The sequence below is a fragment of the Ixodes scapularis genome, unplaced genomic scaffold (assembly GCF_016920785.2).
Source record: "Ixodes scapularis isolate PalLabHiFi unplaced genomic scaffold, ASM1692078v2 ptg000058l_1__unscaffolded, whole genome shotgun sequence".
NCBI lineage: Eukaryota > Metazoa > Arthropoda > Arachnida > Ixodida > Ixodidae > Ixodes > Ixodes scapularis.
This window is the reverse complement of record NW_024609900.1, coordinates 206,046-233,942: the sequence shown is the minus strand read 5'-3', so window position 1 is coordinate 233,942 and position 27,897 is coordinate 206,046. Positions and strand designations below refer to the sequence as shown.

Sequence of the window (27,897 nt, the reverse complement as noted above, 5' to 3'; positions counted from 1 at the left end):
GTACGAGGCACTGATCGGCGGCCTTTGGACTGCAGAATGCTTTTTGTGCACGAGAGGCCAGGCAAAAAAGCACATTTAAAAGCCCACGCTCGCACTTATGCCTTTGCCAGCACTGAATACAACTTGTGAGATAAAGTATATATAGGCTCACACACGGGATGTTTCCAATTCAGAGGCATTGCATGTGGCTTTGGTTTACTATACCATAAGTGCAAAGTTAATGCCCGTTTTCTCACATACAAGCAAACCGTTCCAATGTTTGAGGGTTAACAACTGCATTGTTCAAGAGGATCTCCTTATCTGTACAGATGCCGCTGGATGCTGCTGGCATCCTTTTGCAGTTTCCTGATCGAGAATCTATGGAACTACAGATGACCCCCTTTTACCCTGGCCTCCACTGATGCTTTCTTTTTGTTCTAAGTATTATGCAGTCTTAGGTCTCATCAGTACACGCTGAAAGATTTAATATCTGAATGCGATTCTTTTTTTGTAGCCGCTTGCCTTGCTTGCTTTATTTTCTAAACCATTAAAGGTATTGTGGTCAACAACAGCTGCTTGAATATACAGCGCATACGGAATGCAAATAAGCAACTCTCGTGCAAAAATGTGTCAACGCGCATAGACTCGCTGATGGCTCACTAAACGATGTCGGCATATGTTGTAGCGATACACCAAAATTTGCGCCTTTTAATTTACTGTGCTAGATTCGTCACTGCTTAGGTGACCAAGATATGACGGACGAGTGATATCTTGTGGAACCTGATACAAAACCACTAATTACTTCAGCCATCCTCTGTTGTTGTTTCGCAACTCTGATTGGAAAAATTAGGACTGAACACGTAATCTCAATTCCTAATATCAGTTGATACGAGAAGAAAACGAGCAGCACAATTCACAATCATAAGCGCGTATACACACACAGAAATATGCGAGCTCACAAACGCATACATATGCACACACGTATGCAGGCTTGCACATGCACAAGGTTGCACTCATGCACATGCCCGTGCACACATGTGCCTGCCCATGCACATACATATGCACGCGTGCACGCAAGCATGCACGTGCATTCTTCCACGCACCGGCATGCCCACACGTGCACATGTGCACACACCCACAAGCACAAACACAAATGCATGCACACTCACAAGTATGAGCATGCATTACCATGCACATCATGTGCACGCACACAGCACATACACACATGCAGACACACACATGGATGAATCGACGGGCAAAGGCACACGAGCACGAAAACATACACATTTAGTGCAAGTCCATGTGCACGTGCAAGCACGCACATACATGTGTACACACTTGCACATACATGCAGACCTTTTTTGCTGGAAAAGAGCACAAACATCTAGCGCTGTAAAACAACAGGACCCCAACCAATGCGAGCGAACTGCGTAGACTGAAGCTCGCTCTTTTGTGCACCTGCACAGCCTAATTTCTCATCGCCCGCAGCTGCCCAAGCAAAGCCTACAAGCACGCGGTCCTCCAAAGCCGGCAGCCAAAGCCGTCGAAGGCATCCAAGGAGCACGAAATCTACCGCAGAGTCCGAGCCACCGCACGAATGGGTGCAGCGAACAAACGAACAAGCGAGCGGTACACGAAAGAAAAATTGTAGAGCCCTTCCACTTCACATGATGCTGGTCCTCCATCACAAGATGGAGGACCAGCAAAGCTGTTACTTTTACGACATCTAGGACAATGCCTAGAGGACGTCTAGGACGACCTCAAGAACGACTTCTAGGAAGACCACGAGGACGATGCCTAGAGATGCTAACAAGGGATCAGGACCTCACTATCTAATATTGCCAAGGAAGGCTGACTCACGCTGGTTGCCCTCTCTTTATTTTGATTTATTCATACTTGCCACAACCAATGGGGAGTTTTCTGTCAACATCCGCGGACACACTTTTTCCTACATCCCAGCACATAACAGCTTCGCTGTAAAAATAAACCAAACAAGCTAACGCCGGGCTTGTTTCATTTGTCTAACAGCGCAATAGTCATCCTCCTCACGCAACAACCCTAGACAATTCCATTTGCCCATCTATCAGTACACCACACATAAACAGGGTTCCTCATTTTCACGAAAATACATGTTTTTATATAATCAACTAATCCACGCAAAACGCAGAATGGGGGGAAGAGGGGGGAGGTAGGACCTTGCTATGCGATGACCACTCAAACAGGGTTCCTCCAAAGCCTCAAACATTACACGTCTGGGAAAAAAAAAAAATCTCCCTTCAAGCAAAAAAATAATAATAATAATAAGGAAGCAAAACAAGCGGCATCTGCGTCGTTACGGGGCCACGGCGCTCCAGAGTGGCTTGGCTTTGAACGGCAACCCAACCTAACCTAACCTAACCAAAACCAAACCAAACGACAGCTAGCAGCACAGTGAGTTGAACCCGCGTGATATTTGTGAGCCAGTGACATTGACGTCGGTGAAATTTCTGAGTCTGTGATATTTGGTAATGTTGTGCGAGCCAGTGATATCATTGATATTTCTGAATTGGTGATATCATTGATATTTGAGAGTTGATGATATCAGTGATATTTGTGAGTTGGTAATATCGGTGATATTTTCTGACATTTGTGAGTCGGTGATATTTTGCAACATTTCAGTTTCTTCAGTGATATCGATGATATTGTTCATAATGGAAGTCGCAAGGAACGTAAGGGGTTGCGAATTTTTCTATCTTGATAATCCCTGTGATTTGAGTGGCGGTGACTTGAATCTTGATGGATATTGTGATATGACTAGTGGTGACTTTTGGGTCTTGGAGAAATTGGGGATACCATGGTGAATGATTTCTGGAAAACATTTTGTGAATGTGATATCATATCGAGTGACTCCAATACAAAATGCCGACCTGTGGTTTTAAGAGTAGGTTCAAATACCCTACAACTTAGGAGTGCCATGATCACTGACGTGACCAAGCGAGTAGTTTTAAAGCCAGGAATGATATTGGCACAGTTCCTTTTTGATTCAGCATCCCACTTGCAGTAGAGGTTGAGGCCTTGACAACGCACACTGTAATGTCTCGTTAATGTAGACAACTCCACTCCTAAAACAATTGTCCATAATGCGAGTTGTCCATAATAACGAGACAAACATCCATTATTTACCCATTTCGTCCCCCAAAACTTTGTCTATATAGTGGGGGATCTGTATCAACTGTTTTGAATTAAAAGCCTAAAACAAATGTAGGTCTATGCACGTGCAGCGCATAGACCTACATTCCTAGCATTTTCCTTGGTGGTTGGGTAATACACACACAGGCCTGTTACCGCACCTCCAATGCTTCGAGTCGGTTGCTTTACAAGTTCACTGAATGGCCGGCGGCGACGAAGGAATGAGTGGGTTAATGGTGGGACATGGAACGTGTCCCTGACTGTAATGTTCACCGCGTCCAAAAAAGAGGTCCCTCAATTTTTGTCCAGTGACGTCATAAAAGCGTCATGCTGTCACTGGCCGCGATCCTGGTGGTGTCGCAGCAGCAGTGGTGAGTGTGGCGGACGCCCATTCTGCTGCAGGTCGCCCTTCAGCTTGACCGTCCGCGCAAGCTTTGGCAGCCGGAAGAGTTGGAATGCCGCGACGGTGGCAACGCTCGCATCCCCTCTCGCCTTTTTCCAGACCTTCTACGACCAACCACCAGGATCGCGACGTCCGACAGCATGACGCTCTGGCATTTGCAACGTCATTTGTTGCCGCGTCGGGACCACTTTCGACGCACGGGCTGAACGGGACGCCAAACGCACCAGTCACAGACGCGCTCCAAGTACCGTGGAGGGGAGGTGCGCCTACCTGTTGTACTTCTGCCACCTTGATGAAGCGCCCTCTCCTGTTTTGCTTGACGTCCAGGTAGAACCTCTTGGACTGAATCTGCAGCATCTTGGTGGCCAGCTCCTGCTCCCCTTGAGACAGAAGCTGCCCCCCTGCAACACACAACAGACGCAACGCACCGCTTCAGACGAGGGCCGCACCCTCCGTGTTCGAGATCGGAACTGCTACGAGCATCCACACGCTAAAGGGTGGTTCGGACGCATTTGCATCCGAGCACTTACGACGAAAAAATGCACCGGCATGCTGGCGCCATCTATCCACTAGCCTTGGAACTCTTTCAACCTGCGCATATATTTTACCATTTTTTTAGGCATCATTCTTTCACCGTGGGCTCAAAATAACTTTGACGATGTTACAAGTGAACATTTCCCTTAGGTAGATCAAAGACTTGATCTCACAAAGACTGCAAAACCTTCGGTCTTGTACAGCACCGGAAGCGTTTGAGTGCTATTTGCACGCTGGTGCCACCCCGTCTCAACTCAGTGCAACGCGTCGTATTGAAATGGGAGGAGTCATAACGCAGCCGGCCACAGTCAAATGTGGATGTCCGAGCCAACCTTAAGAACTCGCTCGGTCTCATATCACTCTCGGACGGGAATATCAGAGTCGTTCGGCCCAAAGGCAGACAAAGGATCGGCGACCGGCAACGGGCACAGGCCAACAAGGATGCGCAGAGTCAAGTTGCGAGCTGATTCGCCTATCGCCCGAAAACTATTGTATGATTAAACATTTCTTCATCTTTCCCACATCAACTGACACATAAATATATTTCCAAACAGCTATTCGATGTAGCGGTTACTGGTGCCAATGTCAAATCCAGACACATTCATTGGATTGCTGCTATCTGTTCCAAAGCATGTAAGAAAGAAAATGCTATAAATAACTTCTGCTGTTCGCAGCCTTTTTAATTAATATGCGTTTCCTTTACTTTTTACCTGATTTGGTTGCTTGTTGTTCCCACTTCTGTCTATAATGTCCATACCCCTGAGGGTATTAAAATAAATAAGTAAAATAAGTACACGCTACTTGCATATAGTTATCTTGCAAATTTATTACACAGATGAGCTCAAATTTATGAAAAAGAAATGCAAAGTACTTTTAATGTTTCCACATACAAAGATTGCTATGTTCGGTTTTCTGTTTCCACTACAGCCATTAAATTCGTCAAAGTTAACAGACACATCATCACCAGAAAAAAATGGGAGCGTCAACAGCTCGACTCAGAGGTATGAATCAGTTAAAGGCTGATTCTCATTCTGAATAAAAATATTAAAATATTAAGTGTTTAAATTTCTTAGGAGGAAAGTTTACATGATCGTGAATTTGTCCCTCTGTAAAAAATAAACTGAAGTTTAAGCGTAGGCTAGCACTAAATGTTGCCGTTGTAAAGAAATATTAAACAATATAAAAATCAAGAGAAGAATAACACCCGGCTCGCTGACTTTCTCTTTAAGTAATAGACGGATGACTACCAAAATGGTTGAAGATTTTGTCAACAAAGCTTGTTGTGGGAGCAGAACATGGAGCCACTTTGTTTCACCTAAGTGATGATCACCTATAAAATTCCCAGAAAGTGGGTGTATGTGGTACAGTGCCATCGTTCCACTAATTTCTATGTAAATATGGTACCGATCAGTTTTGCATTAAAGGAAAATCCTTGTTTAATGCAGTTGCAATCTTCACATTTCTTCTCACTCATTTAAACATCTTTCTGCAACTCCAAGATAGTTCCAAGGAGCCCACAAAATTTTGTATAATACAGGCTGAAAATCAAACTTGCCAGCAGCTTCCATCTCCATCTAGAAAAATAAAAATACTGCCTTAAATATCCCACCAAACTCGGACTAAACATGAGCTGACACGTACCCCTATTTTTACTCAGCTCAGAATTGCCTGCCCATAACTGCCATATTTTCCCAGTCTACATAACTACCATATTGTTCCTGTCTATTAGCCCCACCTTTGTACAAGTCACACACCCCTATAAATAGGCATTTTCACACACACAAAAAAAAGTTAGTAGATAAGTTGCTTTTTTGCATAACTTACACTTATACAGGGTGCTTTATTTTTTTTTTTTTTTTTTTAGGGTTTACAGAGTGTTAGGTTCAAAGACCTCTTGGTATGTGTTTTGTTTTTTGTTTGCTTTTGGACAGGGTTAAAGGAAAGCAGGATTTTGCAATGTTTATGGCTATGGCAAGCTTATGGCTTTGGGAGTAAAAGGAGTCTCAGGGCAGGGCAGTTCAGATTGAGGGGTCCCCAACTTCCTCAGGTTCCCCACTTCCCCAGCTAGCTGGAACAGACAAGATGACGGGGAGAGAACCACCAAGGAAATGTGTGGAGGGACACTTTCCCTACACAGTGCGGAATTCAAAGGAGAGTATTCCAGAAAACTTGGGGTGGAGGTGGGATGAAGGAGGGAGTCTAGGCTGAGCATCCCAGGGGGCAGGATCCTACCTACCCCTCTGACTCGCGAGTCTGACTCGGAGAGGTGTGGCCGGTGTGGCGGTGTGGCTCCATAAAATTTGAAACTAAGTTTAAATATAGTATGTAAATAAACTGCATATATATACTACTATTCACAGGGCATCCCTGTGTTCTACGATCTCAGTCAGATCTCTGTCGGCCAAGGCGCAATCTGAGTTGCCATCATCCCATCTGCGGCAACCCCACAACAAAAACTTTCAGCCTTTCCACTCTGGTGAAGAGGGAAGACCAACGAACCGGAACTATGGTGGGAATGAAGTAATGGCCGGCCGCAAGTCCGCAAGCCAGAGTGGAAAAGCTCAAAAAGTTGCCGTCATCTATGAGCGACGGTGGCAACCAGACAACCGGCAAGCCGGTTGTCTGGTTGCCGCTGTTGTTATTAGATGGCGGTAGCTGTCCAGAGTTTTGTGTCGAGATTGGTTTGCCCACAGACACGATACTAGGGAAACTAGTCCTTAACAGCTCCGCTGTAAAACTTGACTCTGAGTGTTTTTGAAAATGTTGTCAGAGCCACACAAATGTGTCTGTACGGGTGAGTTATGCGGCCTGGGGGACATAATATAGGGGGCTAACCCTATATTATGTCGGTTAATAACTAAAATCGGTTAATAACTAAAATTTGGAAACAAGCTTAATAAACTTTTTAATTAGAGAAGATAAACATATGGTTCCAATTACAAAACTAGTCAATTTTTGAAAGACTTGGAACGCGTGGGAAGCGCAACAGTGCGTTAAAGTTACCATTCGTGCGAATGACGGAAAGCAATAAATGTGAAAACGCACTCCCGCAATTTCTTTTTTTTTTAATAATTATTTGTGTTTCTGCATCGCCAGCTTTCCACCTGTTGCACAAGTGGTTACTTTAGCGCATTACCGTGCTTTCGATGATATTCAGCAAGTTTATAATGGAACCCGTATGTTTACTTTCACTAATTAAAACAATAATTAACAAATTTTAGTTAATAATTTTACTTATCATGACAATTAGCCACCTATATTATGTCCCCCTGGCCGTAAACATTCACCTGCACAGACATCATTAGTGTAGCTTTCTCGGCAGGCACGTAGCCAGGATTTTGATTCGGGGAAGGGGCTCGCCCATGACAAAATGCTGTGTGAGGGAGAAAGGGGAGAGGAGGCCCCAGCAAAGTGGAAGATTTCAGGGGAAGGGAAGGGAGGGGGGGGGGGGGGGGGGGGGCCGGGCCGGGCCCCATGGGCCCCCCCCCCCCCCCCCCCCCCCCTGGCTATGTGCCTTGTTCATGGCTTTTTTTTTTTTTTTAACAAATATGTAATGTCTAAAAAAACACCCTGTGTATTTGCACGATCGGCGAAGCAAAACTACATTGACAAGCCCGCAGATGTGTACTGTGATTGTGACATGCGTGCAAACGGGAGCCAGGTTTCAATATTCTCGTCAACTAATCGAACTAGGGATATGACCACCCCAGTAAATTTGATTGGTTAAGATAGAAAAAAAAATTTGGGCAGGACCAACTATGTTGTTTAATTAAGCGATTGGCTGCAGACATAACTGAAAGAGCTGCGACAAGTCACGTATCAATTTTCCAGCTACTTTTAGCGGGTAAACTGAATTTCTGTATAGGTCTAGTGGCATCAAGATGCATGTGACATCATTTTCTCCGCTAAATTTAGTGGGAAAACTGAATTGTGTTGAGGCCATGTGATGTCAATTTTCCCATTAAATCTAGCGGGAAAACTGAATTTGTATAGGTCAAATGACATCAAGTCATGTGACATCTATAATTTTTTCACTAAATTTAGCAGGGAAAATAAATGGCCAGAAACAAACCTCAAAGTGGCCTGAATATCCTAAGAAAACTAATCACTTTAAAAGGCATACAAGCCATCGTGTAAGACGCACCGACATCAATTTCAGGGTAAAAAAAGTTACTTATAGATCGGAAAATATGGTACTTAATTAAAATGAGACCGAGACATTCCCACTGAGTCCCAACAAATTTCATTCCAATCATATACAGCAAACCCATGCTAACTCAGATCCAGTCACGACGTGCACTTGGACTGCCCCGCCTAGTGAAGCGTCCGACGTCTGTCGTGACAATGTCGGAGCTCGGAGGGTCCAAAGTTGTCTATGACTCGCTCACATTTCCTTGGGAAGTTGCACTGCGCATCACTCCAGCAATTACGACCCTACTCCTCGCTAGTGCTTTTTCAGTCCTTCCTATCCCAGCACTCCTTCCTGCCACACACTATATACTTTAACAAGATCCTACGGAGCACACAGATCCAGATTTAAGAGTATTTTAGAAGAGGGGCAGCGGTGGCGCAATGTCGTGCCTGGGCTCCGATTCTGGTCAAAGAACAAGCGAGAGGGTTCCGGGCTGCTGGTCGAACGTAGCGCCGCAGCCTCTGCATAATCAGTCGATCAGACATTTCTGGTCTAAAATGCTGAGCAGTATTTTTGGAGAGAACATCTCCCCAATGTACAAATAGGAAAAGAGGTCCCTTGGCCTTCGATTAACTTGTCCTTAGTACTCCTTCAACCGCCGATCAATGTTGGCTTGTGTACGGCAACAGAACAACTTGAGGTTTGCGAATGAAGCGTGAATGGTCGACGGCTTCAAACATGAAATAGCGGACGATCGCAATTTCGGCCTGTGTCCGACTTCACTTCACCGCTGCACTAAGTTTGTCAAAAATCCCTGGAGAAGGGGAACAGGGTGGACAAAGGACAACCACGAATCTCCAGACACAGCTAGGTGCACGACTGAAAAAATCCGCCTGGTCCTGGTATCGAACCAGGAACCTCTCCATTTCCAGTGGAGCGTTCTACCAACTGAGCTAACCAGGAGTTAGACGTCAGTAGAGCAAAGGGGCTTTATCAGCTGCCACCAGTCTAACACAAACAAGGGTTAACAGCTTGCATTTTTAAGGTTATGATGACAATGAAATTAAACGCAAAGATGCAAGAGAGCTGGACAAGGATCTCCAGCTCGCTTGCACCTTTGCATTAATTGCATTATCACTTGGTTTGTTGCAGGTTTGTAGCAGACTATCAACTTTTTTTGCAGTCTGTTAGCAGGCACGCACGGTGCTTTTCTGCTTTGTCTGCGAATGATACTTCGTAGCAGACGAACCGCATTCCTTGTTTGCATTAGCAGATAAACCGTCTACAAACGCTATCTTTGCTCGCTCCGCGAGAGGCAAATTAGATCTTACTCTCGCAGCGACAAAAACCGGACGCCAGGCAACGCAGCAGATGGTCGGCGAGAAATTGGACGGGGGGATGTGGCCAAAGGCGAGGAGAAAATGAGAGAGGGGGAAGGTTTGAGGCTGGCAGACGGCAGCTGAATTCGATGCGACTGTCGCAGCCGTCCCCGACAAAGGAGTGATGGATTAACAAATCCAAGCTAACAAAGCCCGGTATACAATGAGCAGAATGAAAGGGGAACTGGAAAAATAACCCTTTCTGGGAATGCATCTTTCACCTGCAGGACATGTCGTAAAACTGGAGAGAATATAGACCCCGTTTTGTGTTGCAGAGAAAAAAACATTTACCAGCTTAACGTGCTTAAGAAAAAATAATTAAAACTTGTGTCATGTATGGCGTAATCCAAATATAAATTGGATTTTTTTTCACTGACAAATGAAACTATACATTGCCGAACGCTCATTCTCTGGCCAGATGGAGTGCTGCATCGTGTTGCAGGTAAAAAAAAAGTTGGACAAGCACCTTTTTTATTCTCTACACTTTTGCGAACCGATTGCTGGAGAGGAGTAAGTCCCTCCTCACCTCCTTTTGCCTCCTTTCAGCTTTCACTCTGCTCAAGTGGAAAGAGCGAAGGAGAAGCTTGTACTGCTTTTCTTCACCTGCAACATGGTATAACAGTCCGAACGAGACGCAATGATGGAAGCGGCATTTGACCTTTTGGAGCAGGTTTTGCAGCAGACAACACATTGGTTTAGAAAACAGCTACTGATGCTTTTGGAGCAGATGCCAAGATATGTTACCACATCACTTGAAAATAGAAAAAAAAAATGTATTGCATTGTTAAACGAGTTCACCTTTGATGATGACTAAGGGCTCCTCTTTGATAGTGGAGCATATTACTCAGTTATTACCCCTTGTAATAAGGGTAGAAAGGGCCCAAAGGAACACAGAGCTTGACAAAAACCTCGAAAATGCGGGTAAAAACGACATGTACACTAAAAGGTCCTTTAGCATAAGCGTCATTTTTCCTTTTAGTGTATTTGTTTGTTCTTTTTACCTGCAGTCTTGGGGTTTTTGTCATGCTTAATATTCACCAGCTCGTTTGTGCCAGTTCATGAACACAAAGGTTTGTTTTTTTTTAGAAATAAGGCTCTGGTCAGAAAAATCTCCATTTACAACAAATTCAAAAAAAAAAAAAATTGTTGCAAAATGAATTATAGAGCAACACTTCAGTTGGGATAGAGCCTCACCCCTCTCTATCTTTTACACTCGATAGTTTATTTAGCCCAAACATAATTTCAGTAAAATGCCATCAAAAACAAGCATATCCGCTATTTCTCAGCGCAGCTTTTTTAGGTGAGAGGTTAACCTAGAATCAAAAACAAGGAAGGTGTAACATTAGTACTATTGCGCATAATTTCCAAGCCTATCTCACTAACTCAGGCTCTCCCCCACGTCAGCCACTGCTCCTAGCACTCCGGTGCAAAGCGGAGAAGCTTGACGCACAAACTCTGGTCAGAGTCGTATACAGACCTTTTCATTTAAGTAGTTGCCTCACCGACGGATAGACGGCGTTGACGCACCTGGCACAATTAGGTTACTTCAATTTGGTTGGTTTCGGGTTCAATGTGCAAGCGGCTATGTTGCTGTTTTACGTGGCTTTTGCTTAATTTTGTGATCAATGATTTACCTTGTTGCACACAACCAGTGAAACAGTGGTATTGAGTCACTTTTAGGACTATGAGGTGTTCTTTAGCCTAAACTGTGGGCTTTTTTTAGCAAGTCCTTTGATGTATCTGATTATTGTCGGTTGCAAAACGCCTGACTGATGTACAGAGAAGATTACTGTCGTCTACTGACGTACCCGATAACATTAGTTGCAAAAAAAAAAAACTTATGAAGAGACTAACACATGACTGTAAAGAAGCATATTGACAGCTTGATTAGCAATGTGCTGAATCAGGCAGAGCAGGTGAACTCCCGAGTTTACTACTCACTGTGTGGTTTTCATGGACACCCAACCTTTAGTGAACTTCTCGGACTAAAAAAGGTAGCGTGTAATGATGCAGATAATTTTATAAGCTAGTATCATCTCGGAATCTTTTATTCTTAATTTTTTTAATTCAGTATTTGAGCATATTTTGACAGTGCGACCTAGGCTGAGTAAGAAATTTTTTAAGTTGTCAACCCTGCTGAAGTACTCATAAGCAGCATTTCACAATATTGGCCCTAGGAAATAAATTATTTTTAAATGAACATTTGCGTACTCAAGTGGCAAACCCGTGAAATCACGGGCCTGTGGGAACACATATTTATTTGTCTGAAGTTGAACAGATTCCCTTTGTATATTTCGGTGTCGCCAACACCAAAAGTAAACCTCTATTCGCCACTGACAACCCTGAACTCAAGTAATTGCTATGCAGACGGCTTTTTTTTTTTTTTTTCGTTAAATAAACGTATGCAAAAAAAAAAAATTGTTATATTCCGTATGCCATAATGACCGCGTTTTGAATTTGCAAATAGAAATGATGTTAATTTTTTGTGTATGTATTCTAAAACTCGCTACTGTTAAGTTGTCTGTGGCAGTTTCTTACGCGGGAAGTCCAAACCTTTCTGTTAAAATAAATTAAGTGGACTGAACCGGTAATCTGAAGATAAAAATAATCAATAAATATGACTGTCGAAATGGGAGCGAGCATGATATACAATTTCTTAAAATTCATAAGCAAACCGACTAACCGAATGTTTAAGCCGCAAAAAAAGATTGAGAACCTCATACACATGTGGGTGTGATATTATAAACAAACAAATCGACTGATGTTGACATACCATTATTTCTAGCCTCAGATAAAATACAAGTTAAATGTTTGTTGCCTATCTCCTTTGCGAGTTTCGTCACAAAATCAACATAAATTGCTTTCGATGTATTATGAATACAAAGGATGATACTTTCAGAAAATACAGATAGTCTCCTTGCACTGACTATTCTTGACACCTCGATCCTAAATGCGTGATATAAATATACTCACTTCTTATTGTGAATGTTCCGCCATTATTAGTAAACAAACCTCAGTTTTCATAAGGACCTTTAAACCCTTGTGATATCTTAGTCGTCCAGTAGACATATCGGACTACAGTTTCCAAAATAAGGCAAGAAAGCACGATGAAATGCGAAGAAAAACATGAATACAATGCATCCACCAAGGCGCGAAGGGGACAGCGGAGCAACAAGTTGAAGCAACCTATTAGCTGCCGCATCACGTGATTCCAAGATGGCAGCGCCCATGCGAGGGAGGATGAAAAGGTCTATAGAGAGAGTTTGGTCAATGGGAGGAGCAGGCAGAGCCTGGTTGTGCACGAGACACGAATAGAAGGCTTCACATTCTCTTTTGGCCAACCAGAAGCCGAAGATAATTCCCTAGCGGTTGTAGCGAGAAACACCTTTATTAAGTGTGTAAGAATTAAATAGAGTAATTCTTCATGGATGAAAATATGGTGCACGTGAAGTTTCGACTATGATCATGCAATAAAGGTGCAAGAATTGAATGTGCCACTCGAAACCTCTTTTGCTCGGGCAAAGTCTGACCGCTCGGACGGCATATTCCAGGCCCTTGGCACCTGGCTAAGGATTACGGTGATCGTTCTCCGAGATTTTGATTTTGCATGACCGGGATCGAAAAATCATGTGCAGTATATTTTTAGTAATCGAAAGCTACCCCGCCGCAATTATCTATTTTGTTTCTTGCGACCACCGCCAGGGCATTATCCGCGGCTTCTGGCTGGTCACATTCAAATCTGTGAAGATACCCTGGAACACGCCCAGCCCTCTTTCGGCCAATGGTGCCTCCTCATTTGCCTCCTATAGTACTTATCAATGAATGGCCAAACTCTGTCTATATACGACTCTGGCTCTGATGAGAGGCAGTGAAGGTTGACGTGAGTGGCGCAAGTGCCATGGCACGGAGACACGTGGCAGACATGATAATCAAGTGATCTCATCAGGAGCACTTGCATAGCCAGGACGGGGGTGGAGGGAGGGGGTGCTTGTGAGGCTTCACCCCCCCCCCCCCCCCCGAAATCCAGCCAACCCTATAATATACACATGTATTTTGACCTGACCCCCATCCCCCAACAAACAAAAAAAAAATATTCCTGGCTACACCACTAGCTCTGTCTTACTGCAGCATCTGCCATCCTTCTTTTTGCAAAATTTTCTTCCGACTTTCAGCTCGTGACATCGCCTGGAAATATAGACGATGTCGGCAATCAACCAGGAAGTGTATCAGCCGGCCTGCGCGGTTGACAAGAAATCTTTGTTTCACCTCAACTCAAAGCGCAGCCGACGCCACAAGCCAGTGGGAACAATCAAGCAACGTCAAATTGCTACATCATGGCATTCGTCATCTTCCAATACGCGTTCTTTCATCAGCTAGACCAATCAAGTGCATCAAATGCCCCGTGACTTCCACTTTTAGTATGTGCATTCGTGGTTGTATGTGTTCAAGCCGCCGACCTAAGATGAGACGGACTATACAAGTAGAGGTGATGTGAACTATGTACATTTTTGTATCCTCTTGCTTTCCACCCACTTCTCTGAAAATTAGGGTCGACCAATAATTAAATATCTTTCCTTTTTTCTTTGTTGAAGCCTATTTGGCACAGGTGCAGCACAATTCTTAGCCGAAATGGCATTTTGACACAACATGTAGCAAGCAGACCTACGTTCGTGGCGCAATTCAGAGCAAATGGCGCACCAGCACTTCCATCACTGCAGATGCCAAAGCGTCAGAATGGAGCGTTACCTTATTCAAAAGTTATAAGTAGTTTTCCGAAAATTTCAATGGGAAAATGGGGTTCATTTTAGGTAACAGGTGCCATTGACCTCCATGTATTCAAGGGCCCCATCAGCTGCCATCTTTTCACTGAAAATTTTAGATCACATAACTTTTGAATAAGAAAGCAGTTTGTTCTGCAACTTTGGCATCTGATTTGAACACCTAGCCCTAGATTTCAGCAGAAAATGAAGATTGAGCCATGCATAAATTACTTTTGCAATAAAAAAAAAAACTTTTTCATCTTTTAGAGAGACATTACATGCATGTTACTCCATGTCTGCATCATATAGATTAAACCTGTGAGTGTCCAAGACAAAAACAAGAAAAAAATTGATGCTGCAATGCACAAGCACCAACTGGCTCGCATTAAATGTCGCTCCCTGACGTTTCTATCTTCAGTGTCCCACTGAAGTGTCTAAAATAAATATAGAAAAGAGAGTTCTCACAGAGCTGAAATGAAGCCTTCACATTCTTTTTCCCTCGCTTAAAATGCTTTAGGTTAGTGTCCAGCCTTCAAAAGCCCTTGAACGTCGTGAATGTCGAGTCCACAGTGCGAGATCCACGAGTAACACAGGTCGAAACTTAACCCCAAACTTCAAGAAGAGTTTTTCTATATTTCGTAGTTAAAGGTTCGAAACAGTGGCCAAGCAAGTTACACCACCATATTCAGGTAGCTACTTAATTTTACCTTCGTTATTTCAAACAATAGTAACAACACTTGATTTTTTTTTCTTCTTTTTTATGTTTACAGCATATCGATCTGCGGCTTAATTGCATCATAATGGTCGAGGAATAGACTTATTCCAAAACTCGAAGCGCCTCATCGCGGCATATTACCACGTTTATGCATCCTGGGAATCAGTGGGAAAACAAAATCCCTGCGCGCTCCGCTGCCGGCCCACAGGTTCCCAGAATGCAACTCGCACGGTGACGGATTCTTCGAAGTAGCCCGTTCTTTCGCGTCCGAAATGAGCGGCGACTCCCAATCCACCGCCTCGCGCGACGCCAAAGCAGGCTTCGCCGCATCGCTCAGGCGCGCCGAGGTGAAACCAACCCCTCCTTGCTGTGCCGCGCGCTTGCACACTTTTGCTGCCGACTGTACCGCACTGCGTCCGCGTTCGGCGTCAAACTCGGGGTCCAATCCCAGGCTTAGCGCCGAGCGCGCCGAACGGCGTCAAGGTTGCCCGACGCTGTTGCGCAAAAGGAAAAAAAAGGAAACGGTCGATTTGGCCTTTTTTTGTCGACCCACCCTGACCGCCGCACAAGCCTGACACGATCGCGCACAAGGAGGCGCCTTATGTGGGAGGAAAACGCTACAGAGTGCAGCGAGACTGCCCGCAGCGACAACAGCAGCCTCCAGCGAGCCCCCAGCTGTCTGGCCGGAGGGGGGAGGAGTCCTCCAGGCAGCCGGCCGGCCGGCCGGCAGGCAGGCAGGCATGCAGGCGGGAAGGCCGTTCCCGGCGCGCGCCAAGTGCTCGGCCAGCCAGCCAGTCGGCGATCGATATTTGCGTCTAGCGCCGGACGGAGTCTGCGCCTCGACGCCTCCTCCTCCTCCTCCCCATCCGTCTGGGGTCACGACCTTCGCTCGACAAGGCAGCCGCGGGGGCCAACGGCCGACGCAGACAGCCGAGGACCTCGTCCGTTCGTCGGCCCCTAGCGCACTCTAATCATGTACTGCGCGGTGTGTTCGGTTAAAGCCTAAAAAAGGTATAGATTAGTAAATAGTTCAAAAACTGACCCCAATAAAACGAAAAGGCATAGCCGAGGAAAACAGAACGTGCGGTTCGAACCCCTCGAATTGTAGCGACTTTCAAGCGGTAGAGAAAGTAAATTGGTACGTTGCCTTAACCCACCTATATAGGGCAGGATTCGACACGGTAGCCGTCGTGAAAAGACCGTGCGACGGTTACCACGCCGATATCTGACGTAGTCAGAATTCAACATGGCGGTCGACACGAAAGAACGGTCCAAAGCAGGGATCTCAAATACGCACCCCGTTTTTATGCCTCCGAGCGCCGCATGCGCCATATACAATAGATTATCATCGTCAATTTGCTTTCGCTCAAAAAGGAAATCTGCTTAACTAACGTGTTCATGTATACTGCACAATTCTGCTTATCTTTTGGACGGAGTATTGCTTCGTCTAAATATTGGCTTCTCGTTCTTTTCTCGTGTAAATCAACCGGAATGGCAATACCACCACCAGGCTACAAGCGCGAGATCTTTGCACAAGGAATCACTCCGGTCGCACAAATTCTTGCTCAAGAGGGATCAACTTCCAAAAAGAAAGTTATGAGCTCGGGCTTCTATAATGCCAGACAATTCCCTTAAATTTTAAAGAATTTTCTCATAATTCTGCTATAAAAATTGTCTGGAAAGCTAGAACTGACGTATGAAGAGAAATTTTTATATGCGTGGTTGAGCCTAGTAAATTGTGTGACAGGGCAAAGACGGTGTGCTTGCTCTAGAGTTCTATTGAAAACTGCCCAATCTGGTACAAAACTACAGGCCCATCTCACTGACAAGTGGGTATCATTTAAACTAACCTCATGGAGTTCCTTAGTCTCACAAATTTCTTTAGTCCGCCTCGACGCGGTTTTCGTACGGGATTGTCTTGCACCACCCAGTTGCTCGAGTTCTATCGTGACCTTTCACAATCGCACGGCAAAGACCGACAAGTTGACTGTATCTTCCTGGACTTCAAAAAAGCTTTTGATGGGTGTCTCCCGCTCTCCTTATACAGAAACTTCATAAACTAAACATAGACCCGGAAATTTTTAATTGGATTGGCGATTACCTAAATTCGAGAAAACAGTCCGCGTTATTAAACGGTGTACAGTCCTCTTTTATAAAAATAACATCCGGAGTCCCTCAGGGGTCGATACTTGGCCCTCTTCTGTTTTTTTAAAATTTATTAACGATATTGTTGATAGCATCCCTTCAGATGTTCGATTATATCAATGTAGATGATTGCACTTCGTAGTGATGTGACTTGTAATGCTGATGTGTTCACTCTTCGAAGCGATTTGGACAACAAAGATGCCTGGTGCATCAAATGGTGCATGCCTCTAAATGTGTCTAATTGTATTAACGACATGTTTACCAGAAAAACTAATGATTCACTAGAAAAACTGACATTTTTCCTTCGTCCTACAGTATCGGTGGTGTCTCACTCGAACAGGCCTTAGGGGTTGAATATTTGGGAGTCATTCTTTTTTTTTTTTTTTTTTCTTATTTAAGCTGGAATAAACACGTTGACTATATTACAGCGAAACCTAGCTGGTCACTGGGATTTATTAAACGTAAATTTAGGTTGGCACCCCCATCTCTGAAGGAGACGCTATACTTTTTCTCATGTCCCTAACTACGCCACTGAGATTTAAAATCCGTTCAGGCAGAAGTTGAAAAAGATTCAGAATCGTGCACCAAGAATTGTTACGGGTAATTATGATTTCAGAGCTAGCATAACTACTATTAAATCGTCTCTCAATTGGACACCTCCGAGTCAGAGGCGGAAATTTCTCAGTCTCAAAATTTTACATAAAGCATTTTACAACGATACCCCGCTATTTGTATGTCCAATCATATTTTTGAGCCTGCCTACGTGTCAAAAACGAAAGATGATTAATTAATTTTTCCCGCGGTCCATTGACGATTGGAATAACCTGTCAAGTGACAATGTTGAAACAATAGCTTCGTTCAAATTCCCCTGCGCACCTCCTGCACCGGTGCAGAAAAGTGTAGGGCAGTCTACTTCCGGTATGCGTATTGAGCCTTACACTTTCCTGCACCCGTGCAGGGAAATCGAACAAAGCTAACGTTGCCGAAGCTGTTAATTTTTTTTTTTTTTTTTCAAGATTCAAGGATACGTCTAATTATCGCTGTGTATTACCTATTGTTGTACTTTGTTTTCAGAGTATATTTGCCCCCCCCCCCCCCCTTCCCCCACTATAATGCCTCTGTAGACTACGCAACGCTCCAAACAAACAAATTTAAAAAAAAAATAGCAAGTTAGTTGGCTTTTTCTGTTTCTGATTGGTTCAGTGATGGATAGAACACGTACGGAAACATGACCAACACCATGACGGTGCGCTTTTGAAGCCGTCCGATTGGTCCCATCCGCTCGTAGCGTCGGATGCATGCGCTTATCATCCGGGCGAAAAATGCTGAGTCACTGAGCTGTGGACGCATGTCTGATATACCGTACAACAGAGCAACAGCAGAAGGCGTTCCCCAGCCCAGCAGACAAAGATAGCAGCGCGCAGAAGGCCATTGTTGCACAGGTCTATACAGCTGTCGCGACAACTCGTAGAACACATTGGAACGGCCGACGTGCACATGCCTGTCTGCTTCCCCTTATAAGTAAGTAATCGGGGCCCTTTATGGGTAAGAGGCGTCTAAACGCGTCCTTGACGGGACGCCAATGGCGGGAGAAAAAACTTGCGGAACAACGTTTAGGTTTTCTTTCTCTTCCTTCTAGTTTGATCTTTCTGGGGTTCCGTGATTCCACTGAACGAAATATTCGATCATCGAGAAATAATTCTGTTTCTGTTGTTTTCGAAACGGGGGACTTGTGAAGGCACTCGACGAATAATAATGATAATATTAATAAATAAACAAACAAATACTCCAAATTTTTTTTTTTTTAAATGCCTAGCGCGTGTAAACGAAAATTGGTGCATGTCTCATGATTTGCGAGTGTGAAGACCTTATTGGGAACACAAATTAGTCAAAACAAACCAACGACACGGTTTGTGGCATTATCTTTCCGACGAAATTTGGACAATCACTGATTCGGATCAAAATGGGTTCAACATATTAAGAAGACACGCCCGAACTATAGCAACCCATACTACAGGTAATCTTTTTTTTTTTTATATATATATTTCTTTCGCGACGTTATTAAAGGAGCAATGCAACAATTTTTGTACTTTGCACAAATACCGCGTAAAACGGATCCCTAACGTTAATGACCTATGAAACACGCGTTCGTTTTTCACCTCACGCAATAGAAGTCCCAGAAAAAAATTTAAGAAAAACGAGCAGCATTCACCCCCTCAACTCGCAGCCAGAACAAGCGGACACGTGATCTGGAGCCGATTATATGCCGCCAATGTTGATCATAGCCACGCGCTGGGGTTGGCAAAGCGCAGGACACGCGCTGAGTTCCAGACATTGTTATGGCTCGGCTATTGTCGTCGTTGCAGCGATTGGACACGGGTTACAACCCGAATGCTTCTCGAGATAGCAATTGTCACGAGCCCAAGTCGAGTGCCCACGCAATGCTCGGGTCCAATCTATGAGCCGCATTCAAATATCGTCACTTGGGTGTACTGCGATCCCCGAGTTACGTCATCAAATTTTGCAAAGGAGAGATTGAATGAAAATGATCGCTTTTGTCCTTGAAATTACACCGCAACAAAGGAGTTTCTTGGCCAATGGCGTTGCGTGTGAGTATCCTTGAGTCCCAGGTGTGCCAGTAAGCTCGTGTAGAGAGAAAAACATTCGAATTGAATATCGTTGCACAGCTCCTTTAAATATTTAATGTTGCTCTGAGAGGTTCCATAGTGGCAACACTGAAAAACCGTGACGCCAAATGCTGTACTACGGGGGCAGCACAGCTAGTTCCCAACAAGTTTGACGGTCTGAAATGAATGCCGGGGAAACTCACACCAACTAAACAAAATACAAAAACGCGCTATACACCATCTTTTTTTTCTTTTTTGTAAATTTTGGAATAACCTCTATTTGCCGTTTCCTCGACAGCTATTCCGAATTTAGATATAATGAATAACAGCCGGGAAGGATAGAGCCGATCGGTATTTCAAAAATGTGGTTAAAGTAGCTAAAAAAAGAAAAACACCGGAGCGGGCGGCTGCAACCATTTCTCTTCCTGCCTATTGCTTGAAACGGCAGATAGATGGCAGCCTTAAAAATGACCGTTCCGACTTCAAAGTTCAAACTAACAATGATCATAAATTCACGCGGTCTTTTGTTTGTTCACATATACCTAATCGAAAGTGCTCGAGATCGATCTGGATAAAAATTTACAGCATGTTATAACGTATAAGGCGACCTCTCAAAGAAAGTTTCTACACACAAAATTCCCGCGCAATAAAGTCACGTAAAAAAAATATTAAAGGAAATATTCGCGTCTAGTGTTAAATTAAAAATAAAAATCCAATCTCGTTTTCTTTTGTTTTTTCGTTTATTTATTTTTACACGGATGAGTGCTTGTAAAACAGAAAAAAAAAAAAACCAACGAATTTCACAGTGAGAGGTTCATTTCGACGTTACGAGAGCAGACGGCTCTTCGTCGGCATAAAATCTCTGCCCGCTGTTACGCAAGAACATCAGCTTACGTGGGCGTTCTGTCGTTACACGTGTTTCTTGCTTCGTGAAAACCTGACAGACTGTCCACCCTGCTGCTTTGTTGCGAAGACCGCAAGTCATTTATCGTACCCCAATCCTGCTCCGCTGCGGCTGTGTCGTAGAACTTCATTTACTGTTGCGTAAAAATCCACTTTACCTACCTTTTTTTTTTTTTTAATCCCGATAATTATTTGTTAATAATCCTATCCCGAAACACTCCCGCTCGAGACTGATTCAAAGCAATCTAGACAGTGCGTGCGCGCAGTGACAAGCTCATCAGACCGCGCCGACAAAATACGGTCCAAGTTTAAAAACAGTTGCCCGTGTTACACACATAAACACAGACCGAAAGATAAAACAACAACCAAAAAATACAAGGCCCGTGCCGCCAAACAAAATTTGCGCCAAGACAAGCAAGCGCCAAAAAAGTAGGCAGAGAAAAGGCCGGGTTCCCATGGAAACGACCCCGCCGCGACCTTTCTCCCTGACGCCGCCACGCGGCAGACAGTCGAACTGCGGCAGCCCCCCGGCAACGGATCTCTCGGACGCCATCTTTCTAGTTCAACCCTTTCGCGTGGAAAAAAGAACAGCCAGTGTGCGTAATGTAAACCATCGCAAGAACCACTCGCGATGGATAAAAATGAAAACGAAGGAAAGTGTATATCGTGATGTAAAGCAACGAGCTCTCAGCACTCCGCGAGGAACTCAAACGTCGTAGCAGACGAGCTGCCGGACGGACGAGCGGGTCGCACGTGACCAGACGTCATCCGGTCGAGCAGACGACGCGCCAGACCGAAATGAATGAATGGGGAATGCGCTTTTTCTTTTTTTCTCTCGCTCTTAGTTTGCTTCTAAATTTGTGGTCCTTCCTCGCAGTTTAGCGTGTTGTTTTACGACCGAAACCTGTAATATAGTCACGCAATTAAAATATATATGCCGAAAATGTAGCAGCAAATGATACGAGCTACAGAGTCATATGCTAAAACGGGATGTGGTCTCCTTCTTTTCTCTGTCTTATTAGTTACTATCCTTCTCGTTCTACAAGTTTCTTAACAGATGACGCTCGGTGGCTACTTCACATTAGCTACGACGCATTAGAAAGGTTCTTTTTTTAATTAATTTTTATCGCAACTATAAACGAAAGCATACTGTCTCTCCCGCTCGCACACCTGTGCAAACCGCTGTAACGCGCGGACATTTTGTTTTTCCTTTTTTTTACTTTTACTTTCCTAACGGCTTCACCGGCGGTTTTAATTCCGTCGCATAACACCCGTAGCTTCTCTAGCGCCTTCTCTCTCTTATCGAATCGCATTCAGACACCGCGAACGAAGCGAAGCAGTTATCCGTTATATCAAGTAAAGGGAATCAAGATGATGCACACATACCTAGCTCACTGGAGGAGGAATGGCGGGAGATATCCATCATGAACCCCGCCGGCATCAAGACTGCCTCGTCAAAACAACTCCAAGCACCTCTCCAGGCAGAATCGGCCGAATTATCCCAGGACCGAACAGTCAAGTCACCGTCCCCCAGCACGACGTGGTTCAGGGTAACGGCAGAAAGCCTCGCAAAAATCGTTTCTGGTTGACGTGATATTTCCGCTAGACTGTCTTCACAACAAAACGCAGACGAATTACATGGCTGCTTCTCCTGGAGTCTTCAGCACCGTCGCTTGTCCTCTTTTTCTTCCTCGCCTCCTCCAAACACCTGCGTCTTGTCTTGAGGTTTCGAAGCAAGCAAATCTGTTCTCCGTTCACTCCCCCTCACAGCAGACTTGGTCGCTCCTCCGCCATCTTTAAAAATCTCCAATCCACACAGTGCGTCGTCTGCTCCGGCCGTCGCCCGCACTATATTTTTTATTTTCTTCTCCTTGTCGTCGTCGCTGTTTCCCACCCTCTACCGTCTTCTTCCGCTCCGACAACAAACAGCTAAAGAGCACTACTTTCCGTCTGTGGTAGCTCTCCCAACTCCGCCGCTCTTCTTCGCGCGTCGTCCTGTAAATCCCGTCGACCAAAGTAGCAGACGAACCTTCTTCCGAACCAGCTAGACCGCACCGCTGTCCCCGTTCCTTCTTCCAGACGGCGTACCGCTACACCCAACCAAGCGACCCGGCCAGCAGCCCCGGCGAGCAGACGGTCCCACTGCTCCTCACCCCTTCCCGTCGTCTGCTTTCGCACGCGCCGTCGTCTGCGAACCCGTCTGCTCCGACGGGCGGGGAGGCAGGCGGCGGCGACGGTAGCAGCGCCAGCGCCGCCGTCATAACGGCACAGCGGATGGAACCCAAACTAGAAGCGGCGCAGCGGCAGCAGCTGATGTGTGTTTATTTCCTTTCGCGGGCCGGCTTCTTTTTTGCGCGTTTATAGTACTTCGCTCGCCGCCGGCTCCTTTGTACTTCAAAGGTTGAATTCACACAGGGACGTGTCGGCGTCGACGCTCCAAAGGCTCATTCACATACAACAGCGCGGGACGACGTCTGCTCATAACAGCGGGGTCATGACGGCCGACGCAGACGCATTTACCTGCGATTTTCGCCTCGGTTTCGCAGTAGAACGGAAGTTCAACAGACGGGATGCTGTAAGCGACGGGTAGACGTCAAAACGACTACGCAAGGATACAGTTTTCCGGCTGGTTGTACGAGGCTGTTTTCGAGGGCCAATGAAAACAAACAACCGTCGACGTCGGTTTTGGCGGCCACTGGTCATAGGGTCAGGTGTCACGTGATGAGCCACCGGGCCAATCACGCTATGCGCCGGCACACAGCCCATCTCCGACAACACAAGCTGCGCTTTGTGCCCGGCTGACAACACAAATAGCTCCGCGGCACGGCTAGCCGCATCGCTACAATGTCGTCATAACCGCCGCCACGGCGTCGAAAAAAAAAAAAAGACATTTACGGCGAAAAGACCGCCGCGGACGGACCCGCCTCCGGGCGCAGACAAGAGCGAGCGAGCTCCCGACATGCAAAAATTCTCTCGCGCAGAATCACATAATCGCGGAAGCTAGACGCAGAGGGAGAAGGAAAGACAGAGAAGGGGAGAAAGAGAGGACGCAGCTTGCAAGCGCACACACACACACAAACAAAAAAGCGTAGCAGTCTCAAGGTCAACCGGCGAAAATTCCCTCTCCGCACGAACGATCCAGACGACAGGGTCAAACACAACGGCGAGGGAACACGGGGAACGCTCTCGCCGCATTAAAACAAGCGACCGAAGTCATAGCAGACGTTCGTTCCTCGTGGCAACGCTAATTTTCAACATTCGCCCTAAAAAAAAAAAATTTACAGTTCGTTCAGTGGTGAAGTGATTGCCATTAATTATAGCTGCTGAATGGAGTAAAACCGCGAGTCGCGCGAATTCCACAGGCCGCTTCTACTACGTAGTTCTGGCCATCGATCGTTTTTCGTCTGCAAAAGTGACTGAGCGTCCCCTCGCATGACCGCCGCAACGCAACGTAGTCACAAAAACAAACTCCCTATTGATTCAATCAAGTGGTACAGGAAGAAAATACGACCCCCCAAAAAATGGCGACGTCATTATTAGATGGTATCGCGATGACGAGGAGGAGGGGAGCCAGACGTGTCGCAGACGACGGAAGCGGCGAGACTTGACGTCATTTCCGTCAGGCGAAAACCAATGAGGCGCCGATCCGCTTCCGTTCCGTTCGTCGCGTTGTTTTCTGTTGCCATTCCAGACAGAAAAAAAAAAGGGGCTAAACAGAAACAGAGCCATCGCGTCTAAAAATAGAAGACTGCACGTGCCCGCCGCCTGCAACACAGCGCGTAGCGAACGAGAGTCATTCCGAGAACGTCACGTTGTCAGGCGCCGCGTCCTTGCGAAGACGTACTTTGTTTTTTAGTTTGGTAACGTTCACCAAACTCGCGCGATGTTATAATATAAGAGGATAATCGCGGCAGGTTTGTGTCTGGCGACGCCGTCCTTGAGCCTAACTACGCCGTAGGGCCGCGCTTTTTTTACCTTCGGTTTAAACTCGGTGGTTCCGAAGACGCGATGAAGGTTGTCCATCAAAGGTGGCAGGGCTTACGCACAGATTTTCGTTGTATGATCCAGAAAATACAAAGTGTCGTACGATACAGAAAATACATAGCCGTCGATGAGTATTGCGTTTTCTTAGTAACCAAATTTTGTTTACTTTACCGATTGGTCAATCACAAACCCTAATGTGAATACCTGATGTGAGAACTCAACCGCCAGCTTCGTGGCCTCCGTTAACGCCTGCAAAGGTTTACATCTAAGCCTAACTCGAGCTTAACGTGAGTGTAAACAGAAGCGACGCCATTACTAGCAGCAGTTGAACGTTAAGCCTAACGCATTCCGTTTTTTCCGGATGTTGACCGTCCATCTTGAGAATCTCCACTGACTAAACGATCTTTTATTGCTTAGCAAAGTCGAACGCTTCCGCATTCCATTCGTCTGCGCCAAGACGTCACTGAATCAGATTCACAGCGCTGTTCACCTTACGATGAACCGGAGAGGACGTTACGAGTTATCAAAGAGGTGTCGCTAACTTTTCTCGACCCGAGGTTCGACGGCGGACTTTCACCTCTTCTACCAAAGTTCGACGAAATTCGACTCACGGGCGGTGTTGCCCGATTACCAAATGTCTAAAAAAAAGACAGTTTTCTTTATTATTTTTTTTTTATACTGCGCTAGTTCGTTTATTAACGCCAAGCAATAGAACAATATACCCAAGAAATAATACACTTTTTCTCCGAGAGGTGGCCACAGCTCGTTTTCAAATTTTGACGCATGCGCACAAAAGCCGAATTTTAGCCGAAATTTGCGTTCAAATTTCGAAAGAAAAAACATCGAACCTGGTCGAATTCGGAACCGCGGCAGTTTACGGCAGTTTCGCGTCACCGCTCACGGATATATATACATATATAAATGCGCGCGCCGCGACGCACTTCGGGACCCTAGGCGACGGCTCTAGGGTTGCACACGGTAGCTCCCGATCGATCGATTTGTCTGTCGCCGCCGCCAACGTCGTCGAACCCGAAGAGCGGACGCCGAATAAAACAAACCGCCACCAAAAAGGACGCCCGACGGCGCGCCAGACAATGTAAAAGTGTACAGGAAAAAGGAAATCAGACACTTTCTCTCTCCAACCATTTCCCTCCTCGCGCTCTTACGCGGCCATCTTGTTGCTCTTTTTTCCGTCAAAAACGAGGAGGCGCACGCGGAATTTGCGTTTTTCTTTTTTCTTTCTACGTGCGTTCGTTTTTAGATGCATATGTATCTTTTTTCTATCCTTTTCGCTTTTATCTCGGATTAAGAATTGCGCCTTTTTCAGATTCGAACAGTTCGATAGGCAATGCCGCGTAGCGGCAGGCGGGGAAAACGGCGGGACTACTTATTTACCTGGCTACAAAGTTGCAAACACATAAACCTGCCTGGTGATGAAAAATTAAAAAAAAAATGCGCTGGTGTTTTTTTAGGCTAACGCTTGTTCGTAATTAATAACTTCGGATTGCCCTAAATACGAAGCTTGTAATAATAATAATAATAATACACATTCCTTTTTTATTTAAACAGTGCTTTTGTTTGTTTGTTTGTTTGTTTTTTATATTGTTTTATCACAAAACGCGCTACTACATCCCAGCTTTAGATAATACACGAGAGAGGATAACCAATTAGAGACCCGGCAGCGAAGTCTCCGCCTCCTTTTCTTATTAAAATGTTGAGTGATTGGGCAACGGAACTCGTTACATTAAAGAGGCACTATAGGCGCGCAACGTGGGCCGTCCTTCCCCACCGTGATATTTCTCGCGATTAATAATTTTCGCGCGCGTGCGTGATCGTCTCTTCGGTCGGTATTCGCGGCTCCAGCACGTTACTCGCCCTCCCGCGGCAGAAACGGGAAGCTCTCTACTGAGGGGGTCCCCCGGTTCTCCTGCTCAGCGGGCACGGCGGAACTGCTCGCGATCGTGGCTCGCTAGGTGTCATTTCCTCGATCCAAACATGTTGTCCGTTTGTCCGTCCGTCCTTCCGTGTATTTTCCGCTAAATTTAGCGGGGAAGATGACGTCACGAGACCGATACACATCGGGGAAATCGACGGCACGTGAACCTCTACGTCGACGCAGTTTCCCCGCTAGATTTAGCGGGTAAATCCACGTCTCGCGGCCGAAACATCAATTCAGTTCCTTCCCCTCCCTCAGCCCCCCTAAGTAAGATTAGCGGGGAAAATTCACGTCCCGTGACCTAGCACACCAATCCAGTTTCCCCGCTCAATTTAGCGGCAAAATATGTGCCACCTGACTTCACTCAACACTTCCCTATACTGTAAAACCCTTAATGTTCTCGAGCCACAGTGGTCGAAACGATGGTACTGCACTATGCTCCATAGTATTGCTTATGTTTGTTTACATTTAAAAAAAAAAAAAAAAAAAAGCTGCACCGCCACCAGGCACTATTGCAGGTTTTTTTTTTTTTTTTTTTTTTAAGGAATTCATTAAAAGTAACTGAAATACAACAAAAACATTACCTATGAAGACAAGTAGATTTAAAAAAAAAAAAAGTATTATCTATAACACAACTAAAATTAAAAAAAGACATTTTCCATCCAACACGACTGAAAGACTAAAAGCACCAGGAACCGATGCGTTGCTTACAATGGCAACCTTTATGAGATGTAAGCGTTATACTTTGTTTCGCTCGTACACGAACGCCTCGACTAGAATATTGTACGTCAGTTATGTGAAATTGACGTTGCGCGCTTGTTGCTTCTGAACTCCCGCTTTCTTTCTATTACGCAAATCGTGTACCACGTACTGACGTACTGGGACGACACCTTTAGTGCAGCGCGCTACTCTGACTACTTGTTGTGCATCATGTTTAGTCACCTTAGCGGCGTGGCTTATTCGTTTCCTGCTTCGTGACTGACTCTTCGTATCGAATCATGCCGCATTCTGATTGGCTGAAGAGCGGTAATGAGATGCGCGGGACCCGCCATGCAGCACTGCGTTTCTGTATCAGCTGCTCACGAGTGCATAAAAAAGAAACAAAGGAACGAATGAATGAAAGTTCCCAACTGCCTGCTCTCTCTTTTCCCAGGGCGACTAAAATTAACACCGGAAAACGCATAACGAACGGCTAAATATCTTTGAAGTCTTCACAAAGAAATAAAAATCTA

General features: G+C 45.3%; 1 protein-coding gene across 4 annotated transcripts in view; it reads right to left on the bottom strand.

Moving 5' to 3' along the window:
• LOC8052689 (transcriptional activator protein Pur-beta) overlaps positions 1-27,897 on the bottom strand; it is a 102,243-nt gene that overhangs the window by 34,395 nt on the left and 39,951 nt on the right. For 2 of the 4 annotated variants that reach the window (XM_029972872.4, XM_029972874.4), the window contains one exon: positions 3,821-3,951. In XM_029972872.4, the coding sequence (XP_029828732.1) occupies positions 3,821-3,951 (131 nt within the window). Of the gene's footprint in view, positions 1-3,820; positions 3,952-4,080; positions 4,137-22,131; positions 22,954-27,897 lie in introns of those variants that run through there. The other 2 variants (XM_029972873.4, XM_042287623.1) reach the window with 2 other exon arrangements.